The sequence below is a fragment of the Lotus japonicus genome, chromosome 4, assembly GCF_012489685.1.
Source record: "Lotus japonicus ecotype B-129 chromosome 4, LjGifu_v1.2".
Taxonomy (NCBI): Eukaryota; Viridiplantae; Streptophyta; class Magnoliopsida; order Fabales; family Fabaceae; genus Lotus; species Lotus japonicus.
In genome coordinates this window covers 19263334-19274029 of record NC_080044.1, presented here as the reverse complement: position 1 = coordinate 19274029, position 10696 = coordinate 19263334, and the positions used below count along the sequence as shown (strand labels likewise).

The following is a 10696-nucleotide window of genomic DNA, read 5'->3' as shown; positions in this document are numbered from 1 at the left end:
TGGAACATGGGATAGCCATAAATTCAGTTATACTTCAACAGTTGCATAAGATTTTAAATCCTTGAGAATTTCCAAAGTTTTTCCTTTCATTTCAATCCTATTAGTCCAAAGAAGGTTGAGCACCTTATGAAGAGAAGGAATGTACTGCAAGACCTTTATGAAGGGAACATGGAAAAGCCATATGTCAAGGGAACATGAGAAAGCCATAACTCAAGTAAGCGTCTCTTTTAGAAGAACGTGGTCTCTCTATCCCTTCTAGATGAGAAACTCCCTTTAATTTTAATGATTCCCAAAGTCCTACCTCTCCCTTATGAAAAATAGTTTCCATTAGTTTTTTTTTCCTTTCAATTATTTCAGAAATCTTAAAATAAGAAACTATAACCACCCAAAAATGAACGAAAATAACAGACAAAAAATAGGGTCGCGAACCAAAAAGTATCTTATATGATCAATAGAAGGTCGATGATAAACTATCAATAAACGTCATTCCAGAATCAAACCATTACCACCACCACAATCAACTATTAATTACATTTTGAAGATTAAATAAGTCTGGTACGAGAAGATGGTCCAACATAAAAACATAAACTAGGAAGTAGGAACTGCTATAGCATGAAAACACAGGGCAAATAAGGCTTAAATCATTCAAAAGCCCATTGGTTTTCCCGGCGAACTTCTTCCTCCTCCTCAGGGGTGAAATCATTCTTGATGTTAAAGGTCTTGCGAATTTCCTCAGGAGTCTTCCCCTTGATCATGTCTGCCACAGTCTGGCAAGTAAGGTCCAAGAGACTCTTGATGTTCAAGTAGTTTGCAGCCTGAAAGAAACAAAAGATCAAAAGTTAAGGTTCTGTAACAACATATAGCATTACTCAAAGGCAAAATATCACAGAACACCAAGAACAAAACAGAGGCATAGGTAGACACAAACAAAATTCATACAACACAAAATTCATGAAATAAACACATGGATATAAGCAGATCTCTTCTACCATGGATTACTCTCAAGAGTGAATTTGCCTCTAAATCTCATGATCAGAATCAAGGGCAAAACAAAGATAGAACCCACCACATGTAAAACCTCAATCCATATCACAACTAAACAGTATAAAATCAGAATGGCATGTTAATGAAAAACAAAAACAATGTGTTTTCCCATTCCCTAACATGGTACTATCCTGTTCAGAATCAATCATGTTCTCATATTCAATTCTATGAAGAAATCAAAATTGAAGGAATGTAAGCATCTATAATGGTTTCAATCAAAACTAATCTCAATTCCTCTTTATGCAAGGGATCCCAATACAAATTTCAGACATGGTTCCCAACTTCAACACAGTAATAATCACCCAAAAGAAATAAACAAAATCAAAGGAACCAACATACAGAAAATTCTGAAATTTCATATACAATCACAAGAACTATCACAGAAAACAAATTAAATCAGAGGATCAAACACATACCAAAATCCCAAATCTCAAAAACCCTAACCCCCAGTGAAAACAACACATACCCACCAATCGAAAAACAAAATTCCGAAAGAAAATAAAAAATTGAGGAAAGAAACTAACCAGGATGAGATCGAAGAGGGTAGCCTGATCAACCTTGACGAATTCAGCGTCCCATTGCTTAAGCTCCTCCTCGGTAGGCTTCTCGCCGGAACTGGAAGCCTCAACATGCTTCTTGCAGTACTCGATCACCCTAGCGAGGATCTTGCTGGTGACATTCGGAAGAGGGATTCCGGAGTCGGCACAATCGTCCTCCACCATGTGCTTGATGGTCTGAGACTCCAACGCCACCACCTCGTCAACCTCGAAAGCCTCGCCATCGGAACTCTTCAGAGTAACCTTCTTGGGTGGTGAGGAAGCCATGACAGGGAGAGAGAGAATTCGAAACCCTAGATTTCTGATTCGATTTCAGAGAGAGAGAGAGTGATGCGTTGTGAGAAGAAGGTGAAAGTGCATCTATTTATAGGGCTATGCGAGTGTACGGTGTGACGCTTTGTTATGGTGCATCGCGTTGCGTGGGGATGATTGATTGGTTCTAGATTTTTCTTTTTATCCTTTAAGATAATCATCATTATTCATTATAACAAGATTTTGATTTGATATGATTTGATTTCTTTTTATCTTTATGATAAGATAATTAATGTAAATTATAATCTATCTGTTATTTGACAATCAATAAATATATTACTTTCAAAAAAAAATCAATAAATAGATCAATTCTATATCTTCATAAAAAAAAAATCAACAAAATCTCTATTTCATAATCATAATATTTATTTCTTAGAAAGAATTTGAATCTCGTTATCACATCTCAACAAAATATATCACATGATTTTTTTAAATCAATATATCATATCCTTAAAAAAAAAGTCATCCTATTCCTATCGAACAAAATAAGATAAACAAATTGAATAAAAGAATAAATTTAAAATGAAATCAAATTTAATGGTTATTTTCTTAAAAATTATTATGTTCTGGATCACAAATAAACATATGTTATTTAAATTGTAAATAATATTTGAAGAAAGAAAATATATTTATCTAAATTTGAATTTTTTTTACAGGACTTAAGTTGAGTTTAAACTTATAAAATTACGTAATTACTCACAATATAACATATTCGCAAGAAATTTACTGGAAATTTTTTTTGGGTACATAACATACTTGCTATAGAAGCTTAATTTAAATTTTTCATCCCAAACTCTCATCAAACCACATTATTATTTTAATTTTTAAGGCTATTTGATAATGTACATTAATTAATTAATTAAAGGAAATTTTCTACGTTATACTTTATCAAAAAAGTTATCCATTCAAAAACTATTATTATATGTTAAATCCAAATAAAATTTCATTATTATTTAATTTTATGGAATCATATGTTATCTTTCTGAAATATCCTGTTATCATTCAAATAAATGAATAACTAAAAGTTGAAAAAAATATAAAATTGATATATAGATGATCTTTTATTTAAAATTTTATGATTGGAACTCAAATAGATATAATTCATTGATATAGAAAATAAAATATGGAGGGATAGAATATTTTATCTTATTTGGAATTTAGATTATTAGGATTAATTGGGCAATGCACGAGGTTATTTGCTATGAAATAAAATTTAAGTTTGCATTCCAAATTTTCATTAACTTTTTTTTTGACAAATATCCTGATTGAACTATAAGGTGTGATATTAGGTTAGCTCAAATTGTCCTTTAATTATGAGGTTAGGAGTACGATTACCACCTATTGAAGTAGAATGTATGTCATAGCAAGTCGTTTATCGCTTAATGCAAGCACATGTAGTACTGTCGTGCGATAATTGTGCTACAAAAAGTTCATATTCTCTTTTTCAATTGTTATCGAGGTTTATTTTAACTAAGATATCACATAATTAGTTATAAAAAGAGAAAAGAGATATCTTATCATTAAATCTGTCACCCCTACAATAAAATATATAGAAATACAGGTTTTAATTTGAAATATATGAAAGATTGATATTGTATTAGTTTCATTTCAAAAAAAAAAATTATTGTATTGGTTCAAAAAAAAATATTGATATTGTACTTAGTGGATTGCATTACCACGGAGCCTAAATTATTTTTATTGTCAAAATATATTTGTTATTAATTGTCTTGCAATATGCATAATAATCATAATATAATATTCAAAAGTTTTCATCTAAATGATAGCTCAAGTGATCAGAGGTAGGAGACTTATGAGTTAGGGTGAGGAGGTCTAGGGGTCAATCATTGGCTGGTGCAATTCATCTTTCCGATGTACCATAATAATATTCAATATTTTTTTTGACGGGAAATAATATTCAATATTTGAAATAGTGTGTTGTAGGTTTTTTATTAATAATGTGAAAAATATATATTCACTAAAACTAGTAAAAAATATATAATTTTATGGGGCAGTTTTGGTCTCATGAGAAAGTGATGTGGGTATAGAAAGCAATTCACTTGGAGTGGAGTGAATTGCACAATTTGCTTGGAGTGAAGGAGAATTGAGGGAATCGTGCAAATAAGTCACATGAGTCACATCATGTCTCGTCTTACATGCAATTGTTTTCAAATGAAGCGAATTACACAACTCGCTTTGACTTGAGCGAATTACATAATTCGCTTTGAGCCATGTGAATTGCTTCAGTTCTTTTCAAGTGAAGCAAATTCAGCCTTATAAATTCTCACTTCAGATTCACAATCTCTACACTGCATAAGCAAACATTCTCTCACCACCATACACGTTCTGGTAACTCTAAAACCTTGACGGTGAGTTAAATAATTGCTTTTGTCTATTGCAATGATAAGGCTTTCAATGGCAGCGAAGGTGTTATGTTCGAAGGTCATAAGAGTCGATGTATATAAAAAACTGCACTAGCTTCAATAGTATGAAGAAGAAAATTCATGGCAAGTCGCAGCTTGAAGTAACTAGGTTTCACACAAATGACTAGTACATTTATAGTTTCACACAATTCAATTGTTTTTGAAGCTTTTCAAATATGTGATAATGGGGATGTGAGAGTCAATCTTCGATGATGATGTTGGAGTTGTATGGAAGTTCATCAATACTAGTGTCAAAGAATCTGATTAATACACAACATATGTTAACTGAGGCATATTGAGGAGTCAGGTGCTGAACTAGAGGTCGTTCATTTGGGGGCTACAATTAATTTGGCCGATGTTGATGATTACCAAGAAGTTGGTAATGTGGATGCTATGTCATTTTTTTAGAAGGACAACAAAGAAGATGAAGGAATGTCCAAAGGCGATTCATCTGACACAAACATAGAGGATCACTTCGACGGTAATCCAAGACCAGAGATGGAACCTCTTCCCCCTGTGTCACCAGTATCGGTGAATGTTTACTCTGAAACGCATAGTATGTACAACAAACTTATCTCTTCAAGCATTATGTTGATTCATATACTAGAGTTGAACATCTATCATTCTTTTTCAGGTGTCCTAAGCACAATCTCATTTTGGAATTCTTCTACACACTATAGATAAAGTAAGGCTTAATTACACTTTTCATCTCTGAAGTATCGCGATTGTGTGATTTGACTCCCTGATCTTTAAAACGAGCAATTTGGGTCCTGACATTTTTAATCTGTGAAAATCAGATCCATACGTCAATCTGTCATCCAAAGTCCCCAAATGATAGCTCAAATGGTAAGAATTAGAGAACATGTGGGTTGGGTGGGGGAGGTCCAGGGTTCAATCCCTGGATAGTGCAATTTATCTTTCCGATGTACCAAAAAAAACCAATCGTCCAAATTGATAACAGTTGTTGCTTATGTGGATGTCATTAATGGCGTGGTTGTGACGGATTGACAACTTGGATGCAACTTCACTATAAAAATAAAATAATTAAAAAACAAAAACAAAATTGTATGGCATCCTCATCTCTTAACGTTCATCCTCATATCATCATCCTTCATCATTCATTGTTCATCTCTTCTACTCTCCCCATCATTCATCTTCAACTATGTTCTTTCTCTTCACACTGCTTCTTGTTCTTCTTTCAGGAGGAGGAAAAGGAGAAGGTCTGCAAACTAGTATAAATTTTTTAAAGTACGTCAAGTTATTGGTAGTCGGAAATGTCAAATATGGAAATTATCGACTTCTATTTCTGTCTGTAAAATCGTCGATAATTGGGTTGTAGCTAATTCGACAAAAAAAACTATTATCGCCAAATTACCGATGGCTTTTTCTGATGGTAAGTTTAAAAAAATAAAAACATTACCAATGGCTTGGTCATTGATAATAGCGAGATTTAGCGACGGTTTTAGACCATCAGTAAAAAAGCCTTTGATAATTTACTATTTCCTTGTAGAGAAAGCTCTATCCAGTTTTTCATTCCAAAACATATTCTCAAGAGTGTTCTTGTTAAAAATACAACAACTCCGGATTACTCAAACCGAGATTGATCACTCTTTGATCTGCCATTTACGATACCTTAAAAAAATACAAAACGCCTAGTTAATATATTAAAATAACAATGATAAATAAAGTATACATGAAAACAAAAATTGAAAAGTTACACATAATAGTACCAACAAAATATTTGAGTTTGGCTTAAAACTTCAAAGAGATTGAGAGTGAGAGTTGAGAGGACATGTAGTCTTTTTACAGGGGTTTAAGATGCCACTAACTACTTCATAATTCATTAGGCTCCACATGAATTTACTTGCTTAGTTCAACATAAATTCATCAATTCGCCTAAGTCAACGCGAATTTATGCACCTTGTAAGCCTCGTGTCGCGCACACATAAAAAATTCACATGGGTCAACGCAAATTCCCAACAGACTTGTCGTTGTCTCCCTACACGGCTGCACCGGAACACCTCGTGCTTCACCCAAAGTGATTTCATTCATATTTTTCCGAAGCTAAAAATATATGTATAACCCAAAAGAAAATTTACCAGCCCTTTTTTATGCTTCTGAAAATACAAGAATACGAATCACTCCAACAACTATTCTGTATCTTGAATTGTTTTTTAAAAAAATTGGCCTAAAATTTAAACTTATATGTGCAATGATTTAAAAAAATAACTTAAATGTGCAATTAGTTTAAATAAAATCTTAAAACATTAGTAACACAAAAGAGAACTAAGATTTATTTCCAAAGAGGTACCCATTGCACCAGCAAGCAACAAGGGGCTCAAACCCTCGAGCGCGAACACAATCCGAACCAAAGACTCTCCTTGACGAGGATCATGCTTGGCCAAGAAGTCTGCACAAACATTCTCTTCCCTCAAAGCATGGTGGATCTCCCCTTTCCAAGAGCGGTCCAACAAGTCTTTAACATCCCAAGTAAGAGAAACATACTCATGTCTAAAGGAAGGAACACTCTTCACCAAAGTGAGAGTATCAAGAGAGTCGAGAGTATCAAGAGAGCCTGTTTGGCAGTCCACAATACGAAAGCGTTGATCCCAAGCCCAACAACCAACGAAACAAGGCTAAGAGCTCCAAATGGAGAATAGCATAGGCATTCAAGAAACCTCCTAACAACATACCGTCTGGACTCCTCAAGCAACCACCAAAAAATGAGTAGAAATTTACTACCCAAATTGAAAAATAGAAAAGTAACAATTAAATTTGTTAAAAACAGCGCCAATTGGAGTACACACGGACTGCTTTAGATGCTCTGTTGCTATCCTCCCCTGTTTATCTAGCATCATAGCAAATTTTCCAAGCTTTAACCACTCCTATTACTGAGAAAACCATATCAGACCAACAAAAAACTTTATAAAGGATAATTTCATTATAAGCAAAAAATTAACGACTCTTCTTTAAAAAATACTTCATTGTCATTCTATCCATGAAAGGATAAACAATAACTCAACATATAAGCTATAAACATGAGCTCAATTGGGTATATATGCTTCGAAGATTAGATTCAATAACTTCCTTTCATTTTTCTTCAGCTATGTAAAGTACAGAGTATATGGTTTCACAACTATAATCACCATGCCCTAATTGAGGTTCACTGAATACTACCTTCTAAGTCTACCTCTTATTCATTAATAGTCTTTTAATATACCAACACCTAAGACATAAGGCTAGTAAAATATGTATCAATTAAGAATAAGTGTTAAGCTATAAGATTTTCTCAAAGTATAGCATAAAGACAAAGAAATATATTTTCAGATCAATCTTCATATATTTTGATTTGTATCTAAAGATCAGTATCCTATATGAATGCTCACTTTAAATGATGGATAACATAGAGTAGCATAAAGAATTTGAACAATCACACTATGGCTATCCAAAATATATGTGTAATCAAGGGTTGGAAATTAAAAAACTAAATAATCATACATTCATTAGCATGAGATAAAATCTTATCCCAACCCCAAACATAAAGATAACATCTAAGAGGCACATAATAAGGAAATAATCCTTTCATAGATCTTGTAACAAATTGGCATGAGCATTCCCATTTGATACTTAACCAGATAAAGATATATTGAAATTCTACTCAAACTCAACCAATTGTGCAACAGAACCTCTGTTATACTACCATTTACAAACAAAGTTCATCAAATACTAATGGATAACCAATAACTACAACTATGGCCACATTAATTAGAGTTAAACAAAATATTGTGCTGACCGTTCCTTCCAAAATACAGCAGCAGTTTGAATAGTTAACTTTCTTTCCTCTTTCACTAATCACAATCACATGTTAATCCATCAGCCATCTAACCGATTCACCACACCTAATACATGAAAAAGAAAAATGCAGTGAGCAAGTAACACATGAATTAATTTTTCAACTACTAACATGTCAAAACTAACCATGCCTGGAAAACCAGTGCCTCAGGCAGCCACTTCACTCCTCCTTGTTCTTGCGTATCTTAAAAAGGTTGTTAATGCGATGTTGGAAGAAATCTAGCTGGATGTTAGTATCCTCGGCGTGCACCTGAGAACCTTTGAGCTCTTTCGCCTGAAACACCCTCAACTCATGATTCAATTCAATCCATAGCTCCGCATGCTGGGGCCAATCTTCCCTTATCTTGTACAAGTTTATGCAAATGTCATAAAGGGAAGCTAATCTTGAGTCAGTCAACTCTTGTGCCAACTCACTAATCTCCACAGTCATCTCATTCAACCTCGTGAAGAAGCACGTTTTGGTGGTCAGGGTTTTGGGAGTTGGGGGAAGGGTCGTAGGTGATGGTGGAGGCGGCTGGGAAAGGTGGAGGGGGGAACTTGGAGGGTAAGGTGGAGATGAATGGTTCCAGAAAGACCTCACTCTCCGCGAGTTGTTTAAAAGCCTCCCTGACTTCTTTGACAAGGGAAGGGGAGGGGTGGTCGGAGTTGGGGTGTTCGCCGGCGCCGGAGGCGGAGATGGAGGTGAATGAGAGGTGGCGGTGGTGGGGGAGCAGAGAAGGCGGAGAAGGGGTTGTCAGAGTGAGGAGCTGGAATTGTTTTTTACGCAGTACATAAGATATGGAGGTGGTGGTGGATGAGAGGTGGCGGTGGTGGTGGTGAAGTAGAGAATGAGAAAGAGAAGAAAAGGTTGTCAGAGTGATTGCTGAAGAAGAAGATGTGCAGTGCAGAGTGTAGAGTGCAGAGGATGGAGTGAGTGAGGATTTGAAGTGAGAAATGAGCATGAAAATATATGGTGCCTTCTTTTTGTCTCTAGTGTAGTGAGTGCCACCAACGTTCTGTGCCAGCTGTCCTGTGAGAGTGGTCAAGAAGAAAATGCAAATGTGAGAGGGAGATCCTATATGCTACAACTCTCTCTCTCTCTCTCTGTGCCTCTTTTTGTTTCTGCTGTGTGCTTGCTGAGTTGCTGTTGTTGTTGAATGGTGAACAAGAAAAGAAAATATGAGAGAAATTGAAAAGTGCAAATATGACATCTTATGCTACAAATTAAAGCTGTCATATTTTCAAGAAAATGCCAAAACTAGGGGGCAGAAAACGAATATCATTTTGATTTTATGTTGCAGGCTTAGGTTGGAATTGGACTATTAATGCACACATTTTTCAAATCTTATCTTCTTTCCCTTTTTTTCCTTTCTTTTACATGGCCTATTTCATGCAATATTTGGCTTTTGGCATATGAAGTGGTCAAAGTGCCTAAGCTTCGTCTGATGCATTGGCTTGCTCCAAGCAAATCCCTAATCACTATAATATAACCTTGTCTTTTTTCATACATATTGTTGGCCTTTTTATCAAATCAAATTATTAAATTAGTAGATAGTTGGACTCATTAATCATTTAGATCATTTGATAAAAAAATAAAACTAAAAAGTATCTAGTTCAGAGTTCAATCATGCGCGATGCGTATGGATAAACACATTTTGTTGGAAGAGACCTACACATAACGTGATCTCAAAATCTTGGGAGATTAGTCTCGTGATTGTTGGTTGTGGTGATAGTTTGAGAAAAAAAAATCAAATCAAATAACAAGACAAAAAACACTTTTCCCTTTTTTACTTCTTTATTTTACTAAAAAAAGAATGAGAAAGAAAATGTCATGATTCACATGTTTTTTAGCTTTTTACATTTTAATATTTTTTTTGGAAATTTTAATTAATAAAGTTAAAAAATAGAGAAAAAACTACTTCGGTAATTACTGATGGCTTCAATAGATATTTATAAGTTACAAACGGATACATCCATATGTAGTCTGGCGATTAACTATCCTGCCATATGTAAATAACACGCAAAAATTCCCCACCAAATTATCGATGTTTTGATCATCGGTAATGGACGCACTATATTTCCCGCCAAATTCTTAGCAGTGTATAAATATTTAATTTCTTTTTAATTTTATTTTTTTGCAAAATATCATTTTCAGCGGTTTCTTATCGTTGGTAAAAAAACTATCAATAAATCACTATTCTTGTAGTGAAGCCTTTGTTGAAATAAAAGTCTCCTCATCCTGGATCTTGAAATATTTGAAGGGTGCCCACAATATTTCTTCCTCGGTTTGTCGATTCACGCTTGTGGTTCGTTCTTTCACTTTCAACCCAATTCGGGTGTCAGAATTCGATATTAGGACTTTTCCCTCAAAATTAGGCATTGCTGCAAAACGTTGGTGAGTTTCTCCTTGTTCGGTTCCAATATGAGGAAAGTGACGGAGGGGATCCAAAATTGGAAAAATTTAAACTAACAAATGAAAAAAGTCAGGGTTTTGGTGAAGGGGGTCAGTTGTATTTTTTTTCCTTTCTAAAG

The 10696-nt window shown here is 34.5% G+C and overlaps 1 protein-coding gene across 1 annotated transcript; it reads right to left on the bottom strand.

Annotated features, from left to right (window-relative positions):
- Window positions 1-416: 416 nt before the first annotated feature.
- On the bottom strand, window positions 417-1953 carry LOC130714204 (SKP1-like protein 1A). The gene is made up of 2 exons (XM_057564095.1): window positions 1569-1953; window positions 417-815 (listed from the first exon to the last, which is right to left on the bottom strand). Exons 1-2 carry the CDS (start codon window positions 1866-1868, stop codon window positions 642-644), a joined length of 474 nt encoding a protein of 157 aa, XP_057420078.1. The 5' UTR covers window positions 1869-1953; the 3' UTR covers window positions 417-641.
- Between the last annotated feature and the right edge of the window lie 8743 nt (window positions 1954-10696).

Excerpts from the sequence above, each read along its gene's own strand:
- LOC130714204 (XM_057564095.1), bottom strand. The coding sequence starts at position 1,868 with ATGGCTTCCTCACCACCCAAGAAGGTTACTCTGAAGAGTTCCGATGGC. Across the intron at positions 816-1,568 it reads CCCTCTTCGATCTCATCCTG|GCTGCAAACTACTTGAACAT; the intron begins GTTAGTTTCTTT and ends TGTTTCTTTCAG.